The following is a 25,710-nucleotide window of genomic DNA, read 5'->3' on the forward strand; positions in this document are numbered from 1 at the left end:
GTGGGTGGGTGTCTGGTTGGGTGTGTGGGTGTGTGTGTGTATGTCTGGTTGGGTGTGTGGGTGGGTGTCTGGTTGGGTGTGTGGGTGTATGGGTGGGTGTCTGTTTGGGTGTGTGGGTGTGTGTGTGTATGTCTGGTTGGGTGTGTAGGTGTGTGTGTGTGTATGTCTGGTTGGGTGTGTGGGTGTGTGTGTGTATGTCTGGTTGGGTGTGTGGGTGTGTGTATGTCTGGTTGGGTGTGTGTGTGTGTGTGTATGTCTGGTTGGGTGTGTGGGTGTGTGTGTATGTCTGGTTGGGTGTGTGGGTGTGTGTGTGTATGTCTGGTTGGGTGTGTGTGTATGTCTGGTGGGGTGTGTGGGTGTGTGTGTGTATGTCTGGTTGGGTGTGTGGGTGTGTGTGTGTATGTCTGGTTGGGTGTGTGTATGTATGTCTGGTGGGGTGTGTGGGTGTGTGTGTGTATGTCTGTTTGAGTGTGTGTGTGTGTATGTCTGGTTGGGTGTGTGTGTGTGTGTATGTCTGGTTGGGTGTGTGGGTGTGTGTGTGTATACGTGCGGGGAGCGGTAGTGTAGCGGTTAGAGCGTGCTGCGCTACGAACCCGGCTACCCGAGGTCCATTTCCCGCGCACGGCCAACACCAGTGATGATAATGTTTACCGAATCCTGGGCCTCCCCTAGGTCGACTCAGCCTAAACAATCTATTAGTACCTGGTGCGGTGTGTAAACATCGCCACTGGGGAGACAAAGGCGGTCGGGCGTGGTGCTGGCAACCGACCCCCTCGTGTGCCGTGCCGGTCTTCAATATTAGCTCGTGAACAGCACTTACTCCAACAGTCTGTCAAAGGCTATACGGAGGATCTTTGTCTTTGTTGGTGAGCGTTAGGGCTCACGCACTCATGAACCTCGGCGACCTGAGTTCGATTCGCAGCCGCGGATAACACCAGCGGTGAATGATGTCTAATCCTGTCATTGACCTTGAACTAGGTCAACTCAGCCTTAAATGAGGATGGTGCAGCGTGTGTGGTTTTTATGTTAAAAACATCGCCACTGGGGAGACAAAGGCGGACGGGCGTGGTGCTGGCCACCTCGTGCAATTCCTCGCCGCTCACAGATTCCATCTCTCACCAACTGCGCAGTCGCCCTTCCCTCTTTACTTTCTCTCAGTCCTGACTTCGAGCTTTCGTGACTGAGAGGAATTCATTTTGTTTGGGTCTTTCGATGAAGTCACGTTGATGGGTTCAACATTAATTTAGAAAAAAATAAACAAAAAAACGTTTCGATCGCAACACAAGCAACCGCCTTCAGGTGCACCCTTTTTTTCCACCTGAAGACGGCTGCTTGTGTTGCGATCGAAACGTCGTGATTGTTTTTTTTAATTAATTTTGAACCCATCCACGTGACTTTACCGAAAGACCCAAACAAAATGAATTCCTCTCAGTCAATTCGTTCTCGCCAAAGACGTGACGTCACCTGCTTACCCCCCCCCCCGCCGCCCCCTCCTCCCCATCCCCCGTCTGGGGGGGGGGGGTTGTAGTCGGCAGTGGGGGGCACGCGCTCAGCCGCCCCCGTCTCTGGGTTAGAGCCCCCAACACCGTACCCAACCCCCCCTCCCCCCTCCTCCTACCCCCGCTGCTAATTGAATGGATTCACGGCGCACGCCTGCCCCCCACCCACCCCCCACCCTTCCGCCCCTACCCCTTAATGACTGCGGCGTCTTCACCCGTGAAGGTGGCCAAGGAGGCGGTGGCAGAGGCGCCAATGTCATCAGCAAGAGCAGCATCGGCAGTGTCATCATCAGCAGTGTCAGGGTCATCATCATCATCAGCAGTGTCATCATCATCATCAGCAGTGTCAGTATCATCATCATCAGCAGTGTCAGTGTCATCATCAGCAGTGTCATCATCATCATCAGCAGCAGTGTCATCATCATCAGCAGTGTCAGGGTCATCATCATCATCATCAGCAGTGTCAGGGTCATCATCATCAGCAGCAGTGTCATCATCATCAGCAGTGTCAGTGTCATCATCATCAGCAGCAGTGTCATCATCATCAGGGGCGTAAGCGTCATCAGTGTCATAATAATCATCAGCAGTGTCATCATCAGCAGTGTCAGTGTCATCATCAGCAGTGTCAGTGTCATCAGCAATAGCACCAGTAGCATCGGCAGTGTCAGTATCATCATCAGCAGCAGCGTCAGTGTCATCAGCAGCAGCGTCAGTGTCATCATCAGCAGTGTCATCATCATCAGGGGCGTCAGCGTCATCAGTGTCATAATAATCATCTGCAGCAGCGTCAGTGTCATCAGCAGCAATGTCATCATCAGCAGCAGCGTCAGTGTCATAATCAGCAGTGTCATCATCATCAGGGGCGTCAGCGTCATCAGTGTCATAATAATCATCAGCAGTGTCATAATCAGCAGCAGCGTCAGTGTCACCATCAACGTCAGCAGTGTCACCATCATCAGCAATGGTATCATCATCAGCAGCAGTGCAATCATCACTATTGGCAGCAGCAGCATCATCCACGGCAGGAGTGACAACTACAGCAGCAACAGCAGCAGCAGCAGCAACATCATCATCACCACACTCAGCAGCAATAGTATGATTAGCATCAAGAACGGCTCCATCATCAGCAGCGGCATCAACAGCAGCATCAACAGCAGCAGTGGCAGCTACATCATTAACAGCGTCATGAATGGCAGCAGCTACATCATCATCAGCAGCAGCAGCATCTTTATCAGCAATCAGCATCATCAGCAGTACCATCATCAGCATTAGGGGATGCACCCAGGTGTTATGGGTGGACTTGGTGACACGACCGGCAGGTACACCACCTGTGTTCCCATCGTGTCAACTTGCTGTATTTCATCCACCCCCTGCTCTCTGCCCATCGTTGCGAGCGTCACCTCCTCCTCCGCTCTCCGTTGTTGTTCTATCAGCCAGGATTTTTGGAGAGGTGTGGCCTGAACGGTAAACCCAAATGCATCCACAGCCAACTGCATGAGCCCCAGAGCAATGAACTTCACCCCATGTCCCGTCGTCATCCGGAGGAGGCGAGGTGGGAGGAGATGGCAGCCCCAGTTGCAAGCGATGATCCAAAGGAACGCCACGATCGCTTGATGTTAACTACCTCGCCTGGTATGCAAGAGGTCATGGGTTCGATCCCGACCATAACGTCTGCGTATTTGGATATTTGCGTGTTCTCCCCGTGGTCGCGTGGATTTTTCTCCGGATCATCCGGTTTTTTTCCCTCCACGTATAAGAATCAATATCACGCGTTCAGAGTAAATTGGCTGCTATAAATGCCCACACGATGACAAGCCACTTTCGTTGAGCTATCATTTGTGAGAGTCAGGTCGCTTCTGAAAAAGAGCTATACAGCTCACGTGGTTAAACATCAGACACCTCCATAAAATAGGCGGTTTTTTGGGGGAATTAGATCGCGTAAACATAAATGTGAGCACGACGCGCGATGGCATTCCGCCCTCTCCTGCCCGTATCGTGGTGACTGGAATATGGAGCACGCGTTCAGGTCGTACCGGTCCCAACTCCCGACAGAGACATCGCAGCCTCTCCTTCCCCGTTGCGCCGGGGCCGGCTGCAGTGATTGCTGTTTCTGGAGGAACCCCGAGGGTGAGAAGGTGGGACGGGGGTGATGGGGTGGTGTGTTGGGGTTCAGTCCCCTGATTTTGCCAGGAGCCGTTATAGACACCTATTCCCTAATTTAAAAAAAAATCTCTCTCTCTGTGATTCTTTGGTAATGGAATTTAAGGTGGAGGGGTTTCCAGCCCAGTGCACCCATCCAGTGCTGTGACAACACAGGCGCACACACACACACACACGCATACACACACACACACGCACGCACACACACGCACGCACACACACACACGCGCGCACACGCACACACGCATATACACACACGCACACACAGGGGGGCACACGCACACACGCACACACACGCGTGCACAAAGACAAAGATCACGTATATATACACACACAAGACAAAGATGCACCGTGTAACCTTAACAGACTGTAGGGGCAAGTGCTGTTAGCGAGCGCCTATGAAGGTCGGCACAGCACAAGAGGGGGTGGGTGGCCAACACCACGCCCGGCCGCCTTTGTCTCCCTAGTGGCAATGTTTACACAGCGCACCAGGTGCCCAATTGAGGCTTAGTCGACCTAGGCGAGGCCCAGGACCGGTTCAGATAATCGTCACCGGTGTTGGCCGTGAGCGGGAATTGAACCCGGGTCGCCAGGTTCGTAGCGCAGCGTAGCGCTAACCGCTACACTACCGCTGCACGCACACACACAGACATGCACGCATACACACAGACACACACACAAAGATACGCATACACATGCACGCATATATAAACATACATACAAACATACACGCTCACACAGACACACACATACATACACGCACATACAGACACACACATACATACACAGATGCATACACACATATACTTGCACGCACAAAGATCCCCCATATAGCCTTAACAGACTGTAGGGGCAAGTGCTGTTAGCGAGCACCTATGAAGGCCGGAACGGTACACGAGGGGGTGGGTGGCCAGCACCACGCCCGACCGCCTTTGTCTCCCTAGTGGCAATGTTTACACACCGCACCAGGTACTCATTTGAGGCTGAGTCGACCTAGGGGAGGCCCGGGACCGGTTGAGATAATCGTCACATACATACACACAGACACACACATATATACAGACACTTACATACACAGACACACATACATGCACGCATACACACTCATACATACACACACATACACGCACACACAGACACACACATACATAGACACACACACATATACAGACACATACACAGACACACACATACATGCACGCATACACACTCATACATACACACACATACACGCACACACAGACACACACATACATACACACAGACACACACACATATACAGACACATACACAGACACACACGTACATGCACACAGACACACTAATACATACACACACACATACACGCACACACCCGTACCTTGCCCATGGGGCTCGTGGAGCCAATCTCTGCCAAACTCACCCCTGAGTGAAAAATATTGGAATCCTTCCCTGCCTCTCCACCCACCTGCTCCTACCTTCCCCGCCCCACCCCCATCCCCCAACATTCCTGCCCCCCACTGCTGCCCCCCCGCCCCCCACTTGATCCCCCTTCTTCAGCCCCCCTTCTCTGAGACAGAAAGGGCGCTGTGGGCGATGTTTAATCAAAGTCAAAAGGGCCAGATGCGTGGCCTCGGCCCGTGATAGCCGGAGCCATTAACCAAAATGAGAATTAAAAAGCAGGAGAATAAAAAATGAAAATGATTTCCCCCCCCCGCTTCCGGGAACGACCTCGCCGGAGGAGAGAAGTCATCAATCCCTCCCCCACCCAGCACGACCCAGCCTCAGACGAAGTGCGGCTCCCACCTCGCGCAAAAAAATCGCCGCCTCGGTTCGAGCCAGGGTGCTGGTGGGCTAGTGGGGGCGGGGTGAGTTGTGCTACCTAAAATGAAACGGGAAGAAGCATTTTGTGTTTTTTATTCGGTAAAAATAGAACATCAGCCCCTACCCGAATATTTCAAGAGGCCGCAATGGCCACGTGGTGAGTACGATAGGGCAGTCAGCTTAATGAATACATAAATTAATGACGCCTCTGAGCGGTCCTCACAGAACCGCAGGTCGCCGACCCCTGGGTTAGCGTTATTGGTGCAGGGTTAGTGGTAAGGCTAGTGGTAGGGCTAGTGGTATGGCTAGTGATAGGGCTAGTGGTAGGGTTAGTGGTAGGGCTAGTGGTAGGGTTAGTGGTAGGGTTAGTGGTAGAGCTAGTGGTAGGGTTAGTGGTAGGGCTAGTGATAGGGCTAGTGGTAGGGTTAGTGGTAGGGCTAGTGGTAGGGTTAGTGGTAGGGTTAGTGGTAGAGCTAGTGGTAGGGTTAGTGGTAGGGCTAGTGGTAGGGTTAGTGGTAGGGCTAGTGATAGGGCTAGTGGTAGGGTTAGTGATAGCGCTAGTGGTAGGGCTAGTGGTAGGGTTAGTGGTAGGGTTAGAGGAAGAGCTAGTGGTAGGGCTAGTGGTAGGGCTAGTGGTAGGGCTAGTGATAGGGCTAGTGGTAGGGCTAGCGGTAGGGTTAGTGGTAGGGATAGTGGTATGGTTAGAGGAAGAGCTAGTGGTAGGGTTAGTGGTAGGGTTAGAGGAAGAGCTAGTGGTAGGGTTAGTGGTAGGGTTAGTGATAGGGCTAGTGATAGGGCTAGTGGTAGGGCTAGTGATAGCGCTAGTGGTAGGGTTAGTGGTAGGGTTAGAGGAAGAGCTAGTGGTAGGGCTAGTGGTAGGGCTAGTGGTAGGGCTAGTGATAGGGCTAGTGGTAGGGCTAGCGGTAGGGCTAGCGATAGGGCTAGTGATAGGGCTAGTGGTAGGGTTAGTGGTAGGGATAGTGGTAGGGTTAGTGGTAGGGCTAGTGGTAGGGCTAGTGGTAGGGTTAGTAGTAGTGCTAGTGGTAGGGTTAGTGGTAGGGTTAGTGGTAGGGCTAGTGATAGGGCTAGTGGTAGGGCTAGTGGTAGGGTTAGTGGTAGGGCTAGTGGTAGGGTTAGTGGTAGGGCTAGTGATAGGGCCAGTGGTAGGGTTAGTGATAGGGCTAGTGATAGGGCTAGTGATAAGGCTAGTGGTATGGATAGTGGTAGGGTTAGTGGTAGGGCTAGTGGTGGGGCTAGTGGTAGAGCTAGTGGTAGGGTTAGTGGTAGGGCTAGTGGTAGGGTTAGTGGTAGGGTTAGCTGTATAGTTAGTGTAGGGCTAGTGGTAGGGTTAGTGGTAGAGTTAGCTGTATAGTTAGTGGTAGGGCTAGTGGTAGGGTTAGTGCTAGGGCTAATCATAGGGCTAGTGGTAAGGTTAGTGGTAGGGCTAGTGGTAGAGCTAGTGGTAGGGTTAGTGGTAGGGCTAGTGGTAGGGTTAGTGGTAGAGTTAGCTGTATAGTTAATGGTAGGGCTAGTGGTAGGGTTAGTGCTAGGGCTAGTCATAGGGCTAGTGGTAGGGTTAGTCGTAGGGTTAGTGGTAGGGCTAATGGTAGGGTTAGTGGTAGGGTTAGCTGTATAGTTAGTGGTAGGGATAGTGGTAGCGTTTGTGGTAGGGCTAGTGGTAGGGCTAGTGGTAGGGTTAGATGTGTAGTTAATGGTAGGGCTAGTGGTAGGGTTAGTGGTAGAGTTAGCTGTATAGTTAGTGTTAGGGCTAGTGGTATGATTAGTGGTAGGGTTAGCTGTATAATTAGTGGTAGGGCTAGTGGTAGGGTTAGTAATAGGGCTAGTGATAGGGCTAGTGGTAGGGCTAGTGATAGGGCTAGCGGTAGGGCTAGTGGTAGGGTTAGTGGTAGGGCTAGTGGTAGGGTTAGTGGTAGGGTTAGTGATAGGGCTAGTGGTAGGGTTAGCTGTACAGTTAGTGGTAGAGCTCGTGGTAGGGTTAGTGGTAGGGCTAGTGGTAGGGTTAGTTTTATAGTTAGTGGTAGGGCTAGTGGTAGGGTTAGTGGTAGAGTTAGCTGTATAGTTAGTGTTAGGGCTAGTGGTATGATTAGTGGTAGGGTTAGCTGTAAAATTAGTGGTAGGGCTAGTGGTAGGGTTAGTGGTAGGGCTAGTGATAGGGCTAGTGGTAGGGCTAGTGATAGGGCGAGCGGTAGGGCTAGTGGTATGGTTAGTGGTAGGGCTAGTGGTAGGGTTAGTGGTAGGGTTAGTAATAGGGCTAGTGATAGGGCTAGTGGTAGGGCTAGTTGTGGGGTTAGTGGTAGGGTTAGTGGTAGGGTTAGTGGTAGGGCTAGTGGTAGGATTAGTGGTAGCGCTTGTGGTAGGGTTAACTTTATAGTTTTTGGTTTAGTGGTAGGGCTAGTGGTAGGGTTAGTGGTAGTGTTATTGGTAGGGCTAGTGGTATGTTTAGTGGTAGGGTTAGTTGTATTGTTAGTGGTAGGGCTAGTGGTAGGATTAGTGGTAGGGTTAGTGGTAGGGCTAGTGGTAGGATTAGTGGTAGGGCTTGTGGTAGGGTTAACTTTATAGTTAGTGGTTTAGTGGTAGGGCTAGTGGTATAACTAGTGGTATGGTTAGTGGTAAGGCTAGTTGTAGGGTTAGTGGTAGGGTTAGCTGTACAGTTAGTGGTAGGGCTCGTGGTAGGGTTAGTGGTAGGGTTAGTGGTAGGGCTAGTTGTGGGGTTAGTGTTAGGGTTAGTGGTAGGGTTAGTGGTAGGGCTAGTGGTAGGATTAGTGGTAGGGCTTGTGGTAGGGTTAACTTTATAGTTAGTGGTTTAGTGGTAGGGCTAGTGGTAGGGTTAGTGGTAGTGTTATTGGTAGGGTTAGTGGTATGATTAGTGGTAGGGTTAGTTGTATAGTTAGTGGTAGGGCTAGTGGTAGGATTAGTGGTAGGGTTAGCTGTATAGTTAGTGTTAGGGCTAGTGGTATGATTAGTGGTAGGGTTAGCTGTATAGTTAGTGGTAGGGCTACTGATAGGGCTAAAGTAGGGTTAGCTGTATAGTTAGTGGTAGGGCTAGTGGTAGGGCTAGTGATAGGGCTAGTGGTAGGGCAAGTGATAGGGCTAGTGGTAGGGTTAGTGGTAGGGCTAGTGATAGGGCTAGTGGTAGGGCTAATGGCAGGGCTAGTGATAGGGCTAGTGGTAGGGGTAGTGGAAGGGTTAGTGGTAGGGTTAGTGGTAGGGCTAGTGGTAGAGCTAGTGGTAGGGATAGTCATAGGGTTAGTGGTAGCGTTATTGGTAGGGCTAGTGGTAGGGCTAGTGATAGTGTCAGTGGTAGGGTTAGTGGAATAGTTAGTGGTAGGGCTAGTAGTAGGGTTAGTGGTAGAGTTAGCTGTATAGTTAGTGGTAGGGCTAGTGTTAGGATTAGTGGTAGGTTAGTTGTATAGTTGGTGGTAGGGCTAGTCGTAGGGTTAGTGGCGGAGTTAGCTGTATAGTTATTGTTAGAGCTAGTGGTATGATTAGTGGTAGGGTTAGCTGTATCGTTAGTGGAAGGGCTCGTGGTTGCATTAGTGGTAGGGTTAGCTCTATAGTTTTTTGTAGGGCTAGTGGTAGGGTTAGTGGTAGGGTTAGTTGGATAGTTAGTGGTAGGGCTAGTGGTAGGGTCAGTGGTACGGTTATTGATATGGCTATTGGTAGGGTTAGTGGTAGGGTTAGTGGTAGATCTCGTGGTAAGATTAGTGCTAGGTTCGGCTGTATAGTTATTGGTAGGGCTAGTGGTAGGATTAGTGGTAGGGTTAGTTGGATAGTTAGTGGTAGGGCTAGTGGTAGGGTTAGTGGTAGGCTTGGTGGTATGGCTATTGGTAGGATTAGTGGTAGGGCTAGTGGTAGGGTTAGTTTAAGGGTTAGTGGTAGGGCTAGTGGTAGGATTTCTGGTAGGGTTAATTTTGTAGTTAGTGGTAGGGCTAGTGGTAAGGTTAGTGGTAGTGTTAGTTGTATAGTTAGTGGTAGGGCTAGTGGTAGGATTAGTGGTAGGGTTAGTTGTATGGTTAGTGGTAGGGTTAGTGGTAGGATTAGTGGTAGGGTTAGCTGTATAGTTAGTGGTAGGGCTAGTGGTAGGATGTGGTAGGGTTAGCTGTACAGTTAATGGTAGGGTTAGTGGTAAGGTTAGTGGTAGGGTTATTGGTAGGGCTAGTGCTATGATTAGTGGTAGGGTTAGTTGTATAGTTAGTGGTAGGGTTAGTGGTAGTGTTAGTGGTAGGGCTAATGGTAGGGTTAGTTGTAGGGCTAGTTGTAGTTTTAGTGGTAGAGTTAGTGGTAGGATTAGTGGTAGGGTTAGCTGTATAGTTAGTAGTAGGGTTAGTGGTAGGGTTAGTGGTAGGGTTATTGGTTGGGCTAGTGGTATGATTAGTGGTAGGGTTAGTAGTATAGTTAGTGGTTGGTCTAGTGGTAGGATTAGTGGTAGGGGTTATGTTAGGGTTAGCTGTATAGTTAGTGGTAGGGCTAGTGGCAGGATTAGTGGTAGGGTTATTGGTAGGGCTAGTGGTTTGATTAGTGGAAGGGTTAGTTGTATTGTTAGTGTTTGAGCTAGTGGTAGGATTAGTGGTAGCGTTAGTTGTATAGTTAGTGGTAGGGCTAGTGGTAAGATTAGTGGTAGGATTAGTGGTAGGGTTAGTTGTATAGTTAGTGGTAGGGTTAGTGGTAGGGTTAGTGGTAGGGCAAATGGTAGGGTTAGTTGTAGGGCTAGTTGTAGTTTTAGTGGTAGGGTTAGTGGTAGGATTATGGGTATGGTTAGCTGTATAGTTAGTGGTAGGGCTAGTGGTAGGGTTAGTGGTAGGGTTATTGGTAGGCCTAGTGGTATGATTAGTGGTCGGGTTAGTTGTATAGTTATTGGTAGGGCTAGTGGTAGGGTTAGTGGTAGGGTTAGCTGTAAAGTTAGTGGTAGGATTAGTGGTAGGGTTAGCTGTATAGTTAGTGAAAGGGTTAGTGGTAGGGTTAGTGGTAGGGTTATTGACCGTAGGCCGCTCTGGGCTACATGCTGATACATGCAACCATCACAATGGGCACTGTTCAACAGCGCAGCATGCATTATTAATCACACATTTCATTAAAAGTTTCCACCGAACCAGCAGTGGGCACTTCGCCCACGAGCACAAGATGTTCATTGCCTCCTTCGATTAATATTATACGGGTCGTGCATGCCAATCCACTGCTGGATAGGGAGACAAAGGCGGCCGGGCAGTGGTGCTTTGGCACCCACCGCCTTGTATGCCGTGCCGGGGGGGGGGGGGGGTAGAGAGGGAGTGGAGCGGAGGTGGAGTTTGGGTAGAGAGGGGGTCGAGTGGGGGTGGATAGGGGGTGAAGTGGGGGTGGAGAGGGGGTGGAGAGGGGGTGAAGTGGGGGTGGAGAGGGGGTGGAGTGTGGGTGGACTGAGGGTGGAGAGGGGGTGGAGACGGGGTCGAGTGGGCGTAGAGAGGGGGTGGAGAGGGTGTGGAGAGGGGGTGGAGTGGGTGTAGAGAGGGGGTGGTGAGAGGGTGGAGTGGGGGTGGAGTGGGCGTTGAGAGGGGGTGGAGAGGGGGTTGAGAGGGGGTGGTGAGGGGGTGGAGAGGGGGTGGAGTGGGGGTGGAGTGAGGGTGGAGAGGGGGTTGAGAGGGGGTTGAGAGGGGGTGGAGAGGGGGTGGAGAAGGGGTGGAGTGGCGGTGGAGAGGGGGTGGAGAGGGGGTCGAGAGGGGGTGGAGAAGGGCGTGGAGTTGGGTGGAGTGGGGGTGGAGAGGGGGTGGAGTGGGGGTGGAGAGGAGGTCTAAAGGAGGTGGAGAGGGGGTGGAGTGGGGGTGCAGTGGGGGTTGAGAGGGGGTGGAGAGTGGGTGGAGAGGGAGTGGAGAGGACGTCGAGAGGGGGTGGAGATGGGGTGGAGTGGGCGTGGAGCGGTGGTGGAGAGGGGGTGGAGAGGGGGTCGAGTCGGTGTGGAGAAGGGGTGGAGAGGGGGTGGAGAGGGGGTGGATAGCAGTGAAGGAGAGTTCACCGTAAGTTTAGAAATGTGGGGATGCCGATGTTCCTTTTTTTGCTTTTGAGATTACAAAGAATTCCCCCCGAAGAACCAAACACAATACTGATTCTTAAAACAAAAAAGAGCTGCGCTGCAGAATCTTAAGAGAGCGGGAGGCAGATAGGCACAGCGTGATGAGAAGGCGGAAAGACACAGAGATTCTTCGAGATGTTTCCATCTATAAATAATCCACTTTATTGTAGAATTTTGGACACTTTTCGTGCTGGCATCCACACCCATCAGCTCACCCACCCATCCACCCAGTCACTCACACACAGACTGTCCCACCCACTCCTTTACTTAACCACCCACATAGTCAGTCATTCAGTTATTCACTCACAAACCCAGTCACCGACACACTCACTCACTCTCCCGGCCACTCACCCACCCAGTTACTCATTCACACACGCACTCACCCTACCACTCTCCCACGGACCGACTCACCCACTCATTCACTAACCCTGGAGAGGGGATGAGAGGGGGTCGAGTGGGGGTCGAGAGGGGGTGGAGTGGGGGTGGAGTGAGGGTGGAGAGGGGATAGAGAGGGGTGGAGAGGGGATGGAGAGGGGGTCGAGTGGGGGTCGAGTGGGGGTGGAGAGGGGGTCGAGTGGGGGTCGAGAGGGGGTGGAGAGGGGGTGGAGTGGGGGTGTAGTGGGGGTGGAGTGGGGGTGGAGAGGGGGTGGAGAGGGGGTCGAGTGGGGGTCGAGAGGGGATGGAGTGGGGGTGGAGTGGGGGTGGAGAGGGGGTGGAGAGAGGGTGGAGAGGGGGTGGAGAGGGTGAAGAAGGGGTCGAGTGGGGGTCGAGAGGGGGTGGAGAGAGGGTGGAGAGGGGGTGGAGTGGGGGTGGAGAGGGGGTGGAGAGGGGGTGGAGAGGAGGTCGAGAGGGGGTGGAGATGGGGTGGAGTGGGGGTGGAGCGGGGGTGGAGAGGGGGTCGAGAGGGGGTCGAGTGGGGGTGGAGAGGAGGTGGAGAGGGGGTGGAGCGGGGGTGGAGATGGGGTGGAGAAGGGGTGGCGTGGGGGTGGAGTGGGGGTGGAGTGGGAGTGGAGTGGGGGTGGAGTGGGGGTGGAGAGGGGGTGGAGAGGGGGTGGAGTGGGGGTGGAGTGGGGGTGGAGAGGGGGTGGGGAGGGGGTGGAGAGGGGGTGGAGTGGGGGTGGAGAGGTGGTGGAGTGGGGGTGGAGAGGGGGTGGGGAGGGGGTGGAGAGGGGGTGGAGTGGCGGTGGAGTGGGGGTGGAGAGTGGGTGGAGTGGGGGTGGAGAGGGGGTGGAGATGGGCTGGAGAGGGGGTGGAGTGGGGGTGGAGAGGGGGTGGAGAGGGGGTGGAGTGGGGGTGGAGAGGGGGTGGAGTGGGGGTGGAGAGGGGCTGGAGATCTGGTGGAGAGGGGGTGGAGTGGGGGTGGAGAGGGGGTGGAGAGGGGGTCGAGTTGGGGTGGAGAGGGGGTGGAGTGGGGGTGGAGATGGGGTGGAGATGGGGTGGAGAGGGGGTGGAGTGGGGGTGGAGATGGGGTGGAGAGGGGGTGGAGTGGGGGTGGAGAGGTGGTGGAGAGGGGGTGGAGAGGGGGTGGAGTGGGGGTGGAGAGGGGCTGGAGATGGGGTGGAGAGGGGGTGGAGTGGGGGTAGAGAGGGGGTGGAGATGGGGTGGAGAGGGGGTGGAGTGGGGGTGGAGAGGTGGTGGAGAGGGGGTGGAGAGGGGGTGGAGTGGGGGTGGAGAGGGGGTGGAGATGGGGTGGAGAGGGGGTGGAGTGGGGGTGGAAAGGGGGTGGAGATGGGGTGGAGAGGGGGTGGAGTGGGGGTGGAGAGGGGGTGGAGATGGGGTGGAGAGGGGGTGGAGTGGCGGTGGCGAGGGGGTGGAGAGGGGGTCGAGTGGGGGTGGAGAGGGGGTGGAGTGGGGGTGGAGAGGGGGTCGAGAGGGGGTTGAGTGGGGGTCGAGAGGAGGTGGAGAGGGGGTGGAGAGGGGGTGGAGAGGGGGTCGAAAGGGGGTGGAGTGGGGGTGGAGAGGGGGTGGAGACGGGGTGGAGAGGGGCTGGAGAGCAGTGAAGGAGAGTTCACCGAGAGTTTAGAAATGTGGGATGCCGATTTTCCTTTTTTTGCTTTTGAGATTCCCCCCGAAGAACCAAACACAATACTGATTCTTAAAACAAAAATGAGCTGCGCTGCAGAATCTTAAGAGAGCGGGAGACAGACAGGCACAGCGTGATGAGAAGGCGGAGAGACAGAGATTATTCGAGATGTTTCTATCTATAAATAATCCACTTTAGTGTAGAATTTTAGACAATTTTCGTGCTGGCATCCACACCCATCCGCTCACCCACCCATCCGCTCACCCACCCATCCACCCAGTCACTCACACACAGACCGTCCCACCCGCTCATTCACTTAACCACCCACATAGTCAGTCATTCAGTTATTCACTCACAAACCCAGTCACCGACACACTCACTCCCTCTCCCGGCCACTCACCCACCCAGCACTCATTCACGCACGCACCCACACACCCACTCACCCTACCACTCACCCACGGACCGACTCACCCACTCATTCACTAACCCATCCACCCACCTAGTCACTCACCAACGCACCCACACACCCACTCACCCTACCACTCACCCACGGACCGACTCACCCACTCATTCACTAACCCACCCACCCAACTAGTCACTCACCAACGCACCCACACACTCATCCACCCATCCAGTCATTCGCTCACCAACCCGGTCACCGACTCACTCACTCACTCACCCACCCGGTCACTGATTCACGCACGCACGCACGCACTCACACACCCACTCATCCTGCCACTCGCCCACTCACTCGCCCACCCACCGACCCAATCACCCACCCACACGACCGACCAATCACCCACCCACTCAGCCAGCTGCCACGTTCTTCTGACCCAAAGCCCATTTGTCCTGACTGGGAGACACCTGTCAGACGTACAATTTCCAGCACCTAACTACCGAACTCCAATCGGCAGATTCGTAGCGTCGAGAGCAAACCACCGCTCCCCACAAACGCACTCACACACAAAGACAAATCTCCCCCAAGTAGCCTCCACGCATTGAGCCGGGCGGCTACGCTGCCGCACGTGGCTACCTGCGATCCAGCACTGTGGAGGCAGCAGCGGAGGGTTGATGGGTCACCGGGCAGATGTTGTTGTGAAACTCCCTTCTTCCCGCGAACGTGGTGCCATGTGCGGTGAACTTCTTTCGCACCGTACGTAGCCAACCGTGATAACCGGAGGTGCGGGGGAAGGACAACAAACTAAACACAAAAAAGCAGTTCTAAAGAAATGAGTTCGTCAATCTAGACGATTTAAAGGCGCATAGCTCCAGTGGCTTCCTACTATCGGAAAGAAGAGCGTTCCAGACGGCCGCAGAAGCGCGCTTGAAGGCGCGCGGCGCGGTGACCTCAGGCTATTGGGACAAGTGCTGTTCGCGAGCACCTATGAAGGTGCTCGCGAACAGCACTTGTCCCAAACGCCTGTTAAGGCTATACGGGGGATCTTTGTCTTGTTTTTGTCTTACGTATGTGTGCTGAGAGCACTTGCCCCAGCAGTCTGCTTAGGCTATACGGGGGATCTATGTGTGTTTAGCTGTTTTGTGTGGTTACGCGTGTGTGTGTAACATCGCCACTCGGGAGACAAAGGCGGCCGGGCGTGGTGTTGCCCACCCACCCCCTCGTAAGCATTGCCGGCCTTCATAGGCACTCGCTAATAGCACTTGCCCCAAAAGTCTGTTAAGGCGATATGGGGGATCTTTGTCCTTGTCTTTGCCTCTGTGTCAGTCTGTGAACTGCCAGTGATCTCAGTCAGTCAACACATGGCACCTGGGTCTCTCCCGTGATCTGCTAGCACCGTTCACGTGGCCTCAAGGTGCACCTAGGCTGGCACAAGCGCCGTGGTGACGTCACGGCCACTTCGTGGATAACGCTTTGGAACAACCTCGTTTCCTCCCTGAACCTCGTAAATCTTCCCTTCAAATAATATCCTCCTAACACACGATCAGTGCCGGATAACGGCCACATTTGCAACTGAAATTTTAAACCCACGGTCCTCAACCGATGGTATCTTGCAATGTGATCGAGGGGGCTGTGTGTTGTTGTTATCTTTGTGTGATCTTGGAATGTTGTTTTGCTACCTTGCACACGCATGTATTTGCTGTTGACAACATCTGCGGCAATGTACGTACGGGCGCAACGTTTACTTGCACGGTTTGCTTACATTCATTATTTATACGCGCATCTATTTATATATTGCCTTGCTCAATTGTTCTCTATCTTACGCCTGTATCCTTCGTGAAACTTTCGTGTTGATTTGACTTGCTGATGCCGAAGGGGCGCCGCAGTGCTGAGATGTGAACTCCCTTGCTTGGTTATACAGGAGTTCATGGGTTCGATCCCGACCCCGTACGCCAGTATTTTTGGAGGTTGCAGTGTCTCCCTCTCCCCGTTGTCGCGTGGGATTTTTCCTCCGGGTCCCCTGGGTTTTCCCTCCACATTTAGAATCAACGTCCACGCGTTTAGAGTCTTTGGCTGCTAGAAATGTCCACGCGATGATGATGATGAGCCACCTCGTTGGGCCATCATTTGTGGCCAGGTCGCTGCTGAAAATGAGCTACAGCGCTCAGTTGGCCTTATCTGGTCATATAAAATAGTTAAGGGGTCGTACATAAATGACGTCACGCACCTGGGGGGGGGGGGGGTCAGACATTTGTGACGATGTGTGACAAGGGGGGGGGGGGTTTGACAAATTGTGACGTCACATCAAAATGCGTAACTTTAAATATATATAGACAACACGTTCTACTTAATTAAATAGACTTTTTAATAAATGTTTCTCCTACAACATCAGAGTGCAGCGCCACATTAAATACGCACTACAATGACAATAGTTTAAAGCGTTTTGAAGGTATGTTTTATTTTATTTTTGGGGGGGGGGGGGCAGAACTTTGTGACGTCATATTTGAGTGGGGGTGTGACTTTTTGTGATGCCGTGTGACGAGGGGGATAAAAAAAATCGCGTGACGTCATTTATGGACGGCCCCTTAGTTTCGTGTTAAATAGTTTCAAAGCTCCACCAGATTCCTGCTTCTCGTCTAGGATAATAAAGAGTATGATTATGGCTCATGCATTAAAACTCAACTAAACTTTTACCAGGTAAGGCCCCATTGGGCTATATAGATATTTTTCATAAGCGACCTCCCTGTGACAAATGATAGTTCAACGAAGTGGCTAATCATCAGCACCGGGAAATGTATCGCAGCCAAATACTCTAAACGCGTGTTTCTAGACGTGGTGAGAGAGACATTGAAACTAAAAATATACAGCAGCAGCAGCAGGCGTCAGGGTCGTGATCGAACCCACGACCTCCTGTATACCAGGCGAGGTAGTTAACATCTCCTAGCCACCGTGATGCCCCTTCGCGAGACAATTCCAGCCCAGCACATGTGTCAATAACACTACGTGGCCCGAAACGGCTAAACAAATGTACAGATATACAATTTATAATATTCGACGTTTCAGTCAATGATTCTTATTCATCGCACTAAATATATAAACAATTTCCTTGCTGTGGTTTTCACACCTGATGATGATTGCTTGTGTTGCAGTCTAAACGTCGTGAGAATTTTATTATTTTATATTTTTATTATTTTATTGTTTCCCTTCTACGTGACTTTACCGAAAAAACCAAGAATATGAATCCCTGCAGTCACGAAAGCTTTAAATCATTTCTAAAGTCATCACGGGCGCGTGCATACCTTCAGCTCCGTTGATTTCACAGTAACGAGCTCGCTGGAATGAATACTCCTTAAATTTAATGATTCATTCCCAGAAGGCCGCGTGGCAGACTGATTGTGTGGAGATTAAAAAAATACTTAGCGTATTCGATGTGTTAGAGACGGACTGTCTCTGCGTATCTTGCTTTTGGCTACGTGTGCGCTATGCATTAAGGGCCATCGCCCGAAACGTCGTCGATTCTATATTGTTTTCGCTTCAAGGCAGCAGTGCTCTTGGCGAGTGTGATATGGGGGGGGGGGGATCACAATAACAATGGGCTTCATCGTTTCCGGCAATAGCACATGGGGCGTGTTAACATGTCCAAACGCCAAACACAGACACACCTGTTGCAAGGTATCACCGAGTCTGCATTAACCGCGCATCGTAGAGCTTGTGATGAAAAAAAAACGAAACAGCAGCATGCACACACACGCGGGTGAACGACGATGTACGACAACATTGTCCCTCGAAACTGTTTGGTCGAGAGCAGAGCTGCAGCCTCCTCCTGCATGGCCTCGTCTCAGGCGGCAGCACCAGGGGGTTTGGGGGGGGGGTTAACTCCAGCGCATCAAGGCGTGAATAGCCCGGATTTGTGAGCAGTTTACACATACGAGTGTGTTGAGTAATCGTCTTTGATGTCCGCGCCTTTTTTTTTGTCGCCACCGCTACCGCATCGGCAGCAGCAGCAGCAGCGGCGGTGGCAGTCAGCCGAACAACGTGTTTAATGGAGAACAGATGGGGGGGGGGGTCGTTTCCCATCGCATTGGCACGACCGGGGCTGAAAGGCGGTGGGATTGAGAGGGAAATGGGATGGGGAGAAGATGGATGAGTGGAGGACGTACCGCGTTCCCCTACACTCACCGACAAATACACGGATTGCCCCCCCCCGCCCCCCCGCATAGCCTTCACAGACTTGTGTGCTGTAAGCGAGTATCACCTGTGAAGGCCGCAAACCACGCACGGCCGCCTTTGTCTCCCCCCCCCCCCCCCGAGTGGCGATGTTTACGCACCGGAGCCGGGAACTCGTTGAAAGGCTGGAGTCGACCTAGGAGACGAGCGGGACACAGACTGCTGGGGGGCAATGATTTGGATCAGATGCACCTGCTCTAAAAACATCAACAACGTGGCTTCAGTCGCCGTGTGAAGGAACACCTCCAGCGCACCCCCCCCCCCTCCCCCAGGCGTGGGCATGTAACCTCGGCAGCAGTTCTGTGATATCAACATCCACGGGCCGTTCTCCGATTCTTCTCGCTGCGAGGGCCCCGATCTAAAATGCCTCTCCGTCCCGTGGCCACGCGGACGTGATGGGTGGCACAGCTGCTGTGGGTTTTGGGACGCAGCCACGTGGGAGACATCTAGTGGCCAGGATGAATCTCTCTCAATGGGAATTTATTTTAATTTTACCTTTTCCAGGAAGAATACGATGAGCAATGAAGCTCCTTTTTTTTACGGATGTCCAGTCGAGTGAGTGAGTTACCCGAGTCACCAAACATGGCTAAAGCACGAATATACGAACTGAGTGCAGCATTGAAGCAACTTTAAATCAGAGCAAATATGAAAAAGAACAAGCAAGGATTTGCTTCAATCATGTAATAGACGACGTTACGGGCAATGACCCTTTTTCACAGCACATGGAGAAGGCAAGTATGTATGTTGAACTTATTTCGCACTCGTACGTATCCGGCCGTGCTAATCGGAGGTGCGGTGGAAGGACAACAAACGGTTCTAAAGAAACGAGGTTGTCAATCGATGGTGATTTACAAGTGCACAGCTCCCGGCGGCTTCCCGATATCGGAAGGGAAGAGCGTTCCAGACGGCCGCAGAAGCAGCGCATCTGAAAGCGCCGCGCGACGACGCAAGTGACCGCCGCCTTTGTTCGATGACCGATTCCAAAATCCGCTGTCGCTGCTGCTGCTTCTGCGAGGATGATGACCGCCCGGAGTGTCGCGTGCTGATGGTTTATGCAACCACCAACTTTATCTCTACCTTTCCCTCTCTGGCCTCTTCTCTATGCGCTGTAAAAGAAGAACCCTATTGGTCCGAGACTTCGGCGGTTATAAATATAATGTATATTAGATGTTTGTATATTGTTAAGGCCACGCGTAGCAGCCAGCGGTGATATTATCGACAGAATTGTGTTGACTTTTAAGGGATAAATCAGAGCAACTGGGACGTTAATTGGGAGAGGCCGGGCAGCAGGAGGAGAGGAGGTAAGTTACAACCCCCCACGACCACCACCACCCCACAATTTCCCAGCATCTATTTATAATCTGGAGCGATGGATGGGCTGGGGGACAGAGAGAGAGAGATGGGGGGAGAAGGAGTATTTGATATACGAGAGCATTTGAATTCGCCAACTCTAATGCACTTGTGATCGTATCGCGAGATTATGTAAATGCACCCTGTATGTAATCCATCACTCCCTGCCGAAGCTCGGCTGTTCTCTCCCGCCGTCTTCCCTGTCCATCCGTGACGCGGGGGGCCGCTACTCGTTTATCTTTAAATAACGCACCAGAGAGCCCAAGTGGTGGAAATTCCACATTGTTGCGGCGAGTTTCGCAGCTTAATTAGAGGACTATATCGTCATCATCGATCATTCATTTGTATCAGCCACGGACCAGGAATGGTTCAGATTATAATTACGTAAATAATTATCATTACTATAATAATGCTTAGCATGATTATCATTCGTAGTATTCATCACATAAAGTGGCGTTGTCGTTCATCCACATTGCCTCTCAGCATCGCCAAGGAACCACCCACGCGGCTCTTTACATATTAAGATGACTAATGAGTTGTTTATTCGTTTGGGAGGAGACTGGAACACCCGGATAACACGCACCCGTGCGTGGGAGAAACACTCTATCCCCGTACATATGGGACAGATATCTATTCGTGCAGGGTACGGCACTCCCTCCTCCCTCGACGCCCACATCGGTGCGGTGATCCAACAACCCTCGCTGCTGCTACTGCTGCCTCGACAGTGCTGGATTACAGGCAACAGCAGCAGCAGCAGCCACGAGCAGCAGCAGCAGCAGCGTAGCCACTGCCACGGCGCGGCTCTTAGCCGTGAGCGGGAATCGAACTCGGCTCGCCGGGTTCGTAGCGTAGAGTGCTAACCGCTCCGCACAACACACCCACACCAGTGTATACACACACGCACGCACACACCTGTGTATATACACACACATACACACCAGTATACACATCCATCCGCACACACACCTGTGCACACACGTGTAACCATGCAAAAGATCCCCTGTAAAGCCTGAACAGAATGTAGGAGTAAGTGTTGTTAGCGATCACCTATGAAGGCCGGCACGGCACACGAAGGGGTGGGTGGCCAGCACCACGCCCGGCCGCCTTTGCCTCCCTACACACAGCACCAGGTACACATTTCAGGCTGAGTCGACCTAGGAGAGGCCCAGAACCGGTTCAGATAATCGTCACTGGTTTCGCTCGTGAGCGGAAATCAAACCCGGGTCGCCAGGTTCGTAGCGCAGCGTAGCACTAACCACTACACCACCGCTCCCACACACACACGCATCTGAGCACACACGAACGAACATCAGTATACACACACACACACAACTCTGTACTTGCGTACCCATGCGCGCGCGTGTGTGTGTGTGTTCCCCCACCTCGCCACTCGCCCCCTCCTCCCGGCCCCACTACAGCGCTGGAGTTTGAGGAGGGGGAGTTCCTGGACATCGAGTCGATCCGCAGGGACCAGGCGGGCGAGTACGAGTGCAGTGCAGCCAACGAGGTGTCCGCTCCCGATGTGCGCCGCGTTCGCGTCTCCGTCAAGTGTGAGTCTCGCTCGCCTCGGGCCGTCGCTGCGGCGGCGAGTCGGTAGGGCTCGTCACTGCGAGTCGGTCGCGACGCGAACCCCCTGGCCGCCGCTGCTGCTCCTGCTGCAGGTGACGGCGGTGATGCATCTGTCGGGCATCTCATTCAGTCGGCTGTATGGCACCTGGTGGGTCTGTCACGTGAGCTCCCCCCAGGTCAGCTGCGAGCCTTCGGCGCTCCACGTGAACAGCCTCGGGGTGCACCCAGCCTGGCACAGGCGGCCGTGGCGACGTCACCGCCGCTGAGTGGTCGAACAGCCGCCGCTGTTGTTGCTGTTGTTGTTGTTGGTGGTGGGAGCGAGAGGGGTGATGGTTTGCTCGGTTGAAACAAAATTCGCAGTCGCCAAGCAAAGGGATTGAGAACCACTGCCGTGGACCCATCTCTGCCCACGACCTTCTTACCCACCGGGTCTTCCCCAACCCTCTCCCCCCCCCCCCCACTGCGCCCCCCAACCCACAGACGCCCCCACCATCACCGAGGCTCGCAGTGTCGGAGTCCCCGTGGGCCGCTCCGTGATGTTGCGCTGCGAGGCGCAGGCCGATCCCTCCGCAAGCTTTACGTGGTTCAAGGAGGATCGCAGGTCGGTGCCGGAGGTAGTCTGGGTGCCACGGTGGCGAGGAGATGTTAACTACCTCCCCTGGTATGCAGGAGGTCGTGGGGTTTGATCCCGACCCTGACGCCTGCTGTATATTTTGAGTTTGCGTGTCTCTCTCTCATCATCATCACGGTGGCTAGGAGATGTTAACTACCTCGCCTGGTATGCAGGAGGTCGTGGGGTTTGATCTCGACCCTGACGCCTGCTGCTGTATATTTGGAGTTTGCGTGGCACTTTTTCTCTCTCATCATCATCATCACGGTGGCTAGGATATGTTAACTACCTCGCCTAGTACGCAGGAGGTCGTGGGGTTTGATGCCGAGCCTGACGCCTGCTCTATATTTTGAGTTTGCGGTGTCTCTCTCCCCACGCTCGCGTGGATTTTTCTCCGGGTCCTCCCGTTTTTCCCTCCACATTTAGAAGCACGCGTTCACAGTATTTGACCGCTGCTATAAACTCCCACGTGATAAGCCGCTTCGTTGGGCCATCGCTTGTGCTCTGGTTGCTTCTGAAAAAGAGCTACGAAGCTCAGTGGGGCCTTTACCTGGTAAAGTAAAGAAAAATAATTTTAAAAATTAGTTACGAAGCGTCGGCGAGTGTGGGAGAGGTAGTCAACTCGTCGCTGCCCTACCGCACCTGTGTACCTTCGCTGGCCTTCAATAGGTGCTCGCTAACAGGCCTCACTGCCACGCTGTCTCGGGGTACGTCTACGGTTGTGTCTTTCACTACTTTTCTAGAAGGGGTGGGGACATTTTGTCCGATAAGACATCATCAGTAGTGGTGAGGGCCGCCACACATTTTGAAACCATCGTTGGGTTTGGCAGCGGCACTTTGACGATGATGATGGTGATGATGATGATGGGGGGGGTGTTGTCACCATTTGTGTTTTGTGTCGGGGTGGCCCCACGCCAGGAGGGCGCACTGGACACTCTCTGTTTGAGCCGTTGCCATCAGGCAGACGATTCAGATCAGTCAAAACAAGGACAAACAGATTCAAACACAGCTTTTATCCTACAGCAATTTCCACACTCAAAACTGCTAATTAATTACTAAGTAATATTGTATACAATTGACTGTAAAATAAGGATGTGCAATGATAAAATGTACTTTTATGTGGGTATGTGGGTATACTTGGGTAGTTTTTATATGTAAAATGTATTGATTATCTTTTATTTTACTTTTATTTCTTGTTTTATTTAAATTTATGAATGATGTACTGACTGGTGAGCACTTTAAATTTCGTTGTACTGGTGACAATGACAATAAAGGATCTATCTATCTAAAGGCCACCAAGAGGGCCCGGCCAGTGGCCCGCGTGGCCTTGCTATGAAGAACTGTAATAAGGTCACCGTCGCTACTCACGTCAGCCTAAGCCAGGAGTCCACTCGTGATCTTCTCAATGTCATGGGCTCGTGAAGAATGAGAACGATCGATGTCATCGTCGTCGTCGTCGTCATTGTCATCGTCGTCAGTGGTCTATAGGAAAAGCACGACCGGTTACTCGCCTGCAGTCTTTTGACGGCCACCGTTGCCCGCTCCCCTCTCGCCTGATGTTGATGATGGCGGGGAGCGGTGGCGCAGCGGTTAGCGCGCTGCGCTGCCAACCCGACAGAGAACCGAGTTCGAGTCCACGCTCGCGGCCCCCCAACGCCAGTGACAATTATCTGAATCGGTCCTGGGGACCTCTCACACACACACGCACGCGCACTCACACACGTACACGCGCACGCATTCTCACACACGTACTCGCACACACACGCACGCACACTCTCACACACACACACGAATACTCTCTTACGCTCACACACGCTCACACACACACGAATACTCTCTTACGCTCACACACGCACACTCTCACACACACGAATACTCTCTTACGCTCACACACGCTCACACACACACACACACGAGCGCACGCTGCCACACGCGCGTGTCACCACCCCCCCCCACCCCCCACAGGCTGCTGAACGGCCTGGCCGGGCTGCACATCCAGAGCAGCGGGCGCCACTCGCTGCTCACGTTCGTGAACGTCACGGAGGAGACGTACGGCAACTACACGTGCGTCGCCGCCAACGTGCTGGGCGCCAGCAACGCCAGCATGCTGCTCTACAGTGAGTGAGCTCGACTACCTCGTCGAGTCATCGTCATCGGCGCGCGACGACGACCCGGCGGCGGAACAGGCCGCGCGTCGAAATCTCATCGGCTCGTCGTCGCGCGCATTGCGAACGCTAGTCGCCCCGTAAACGTAAACAACGACACCTCGATTGATTTACGCGCGTAAAGGCGCATCGATGCATCGCTGCGCGCAAATGACGCAGTCATCCGTCGGCGTCGATAATTGCTACATTGATCGATTTCTGCCGCGTACTAATTCATAATCGATTCATCGTTGCGCGTAAAGATCAATCGATTCATTGATGGGCGCAACGAACACAACGATCCATCGACGTACATCACGGCGCGCTTGTCCACCGACGCGCGAAATGACTTTGCACCGATCCACCAACGCCAGACGAGACGCCTTGGTCAGGTGACGAGAGGTGTTGAGACCCGGGGGGCGGGGGGGAGTAAGAGGGAGAAGGCGCGACTCAGATAAGGAACGCGGCTTCGAGACCCTCGTAGCGTTGACGGTTCCGGGCAGCGCATCAAGACGAGGCGCACGCCCTGACGCGCAAGTGGCGAGCGCCGAGATAGTGGCCGTCCAATCGGTGTCGTTCAAGTCGAAAGTTGCGATTTCAGCGAACACCCCGGCTGAGCCCATCGACTCGCCCCGACCCGCGGAACCTCGTGTGGCTCACGGCTGCAATTGGGAGCGGCGGTGTGGCCGCCGTTCGCTACGCTGCACTTCGATTCCCGCTGCACGGACCAACAACAGCGGTCACGATTTTCTGAATCCGGTCCTGGGCCTCCCCTAGGTCGACTCAGCCTCAAATGAGTACCCGGTGCGGGGTGTCATCATCGCCACTCGGGAGACAAAGGCGGCTTGGGTGTGGTGCTGGCCACCCACCCCCTCGTGTGCCGTGCCGGCCTTCATAGGTGTTCGCTCACAGAACTTGCCCTAACAGTCTGTCAAAGCTTTGTAGGGGATTTTTGTCTTGTTTTGCTATCTCTATGTTTATTTATTGACTTGCTTGACCTTTATCTTACTCTTCTATCCTTTCTTGCACCTTTTTGTTGATTCAAATTGCTAAACCACCGCCCCTTTAATTGTCATCTGTGAAAAAGAGGTTCATCCGATTCCTTCTCCTCCCTCCCTCCCTCCCTCCCTCCCTCCCTCCCTCCCTCCCTCCCTCCCTCCCTCCCTCCCTCCCTCCCTCCCTCCCTCCCTCCCTCCCTCCCTCCCTCCCTCCCTCCATCCCTCCCTCCCTCCCTCCCTCCTTCCATCCTGCCTCCTCCTAAATACAGATTCTAATTCAGAAACCCGGATTCGAACCCCCGGAATCTGAGCCGTGCCAGCTCAGTGCCTCTGACAGAGCCACCGTGAAACCGCCCTGAGCCACGCAGCCCAACAGGCTGGTTCGACTTCTATAATGAGGTTCATAACGGCCAAGTCAGGGAACGTTAATGGGACGCCTGGGTCAGCCACTCTCTCTCTCTCTATCCCTCTATCTCTTTAATGAGGTTCACAATGGCTGTGTCAGACAATGCAGCGATCATCGCTGATATCCTGGATCAGGGCACTGAGGATATGCAGGTTGGCCCAAAAGTCAGGACACAGGATTGTCATATTTATTTTTTTAACTCACAAACGGATATTTAATTTATTTTAGCAAATATTCATCCACTGCTGGATGAGGTCCTGCCACTACCAACCCCATCGTGAGGGTTATTTGACCATACTTCACCACGCTGGTCAGTGCGCATTGGTGAGTGCGTTCGTACCGCAGCGTTGCTATAACAACTTCGGCACCACCGCTCTACCCAACACAAAAAAAATATACACAAACAAACTAACGAGACATTCCACAGCCCGTTATGATCGTCATCGGGTGCCATGGCGAG

The 25,710-nt window shown here is 53.2% G+C and overlaps 1 protein-coding gene across 3 annotated transcripts in view; it reads left to right on the top strand.

The window, feature by feature from the left end:
* LOC116948158 (opioid-binding protein/cell adhesion molecule homolog) overlaps window positions 1–25,710 on the top strand; it is a 370,266-nt gene that overhangs the window by 321,554 nt on the left and 23,002 nt on the right. For all 3 annotated transcript variants that reach the window (XM_032964580.2, XM_032964578.2, XM_032964579.2), the window contains exons 5-7: window positions 20,942–21,073; window positions 21,573–21,693; window positions 23,668–23,819. In XM_032964580.2, the coding sequence (XP_032820471.1) occupies window positions 20,942–21,073; window positions 21,573–21,693; window positions 23,668–23,819 (405 nt within the window). The remainder of the gene's footprint in view (window positions 1–20,941; window positions 21,074–21,572; window positions 21,694–23,667; window positions 23,820–25,710) is intronic.

This window comes from Petromyzon marinus, chromosome 32, assembly GCF_048934315.1.
Source record: "Petromyzon marinus isolate PM22_M1 ecotype Great Lakes invasive population chromosome 32, UKy_Petmar_22M1.pri1.0, whole genome shotgun sequence".
Taxonomy (NCBI): domain Eukaryota; kingdom Metazoa; phylum Chordata; class Hyperoartia; order Petromyzontiformes; family Petromyzontidae; genus Petromyzon; species Petromyzon marinus.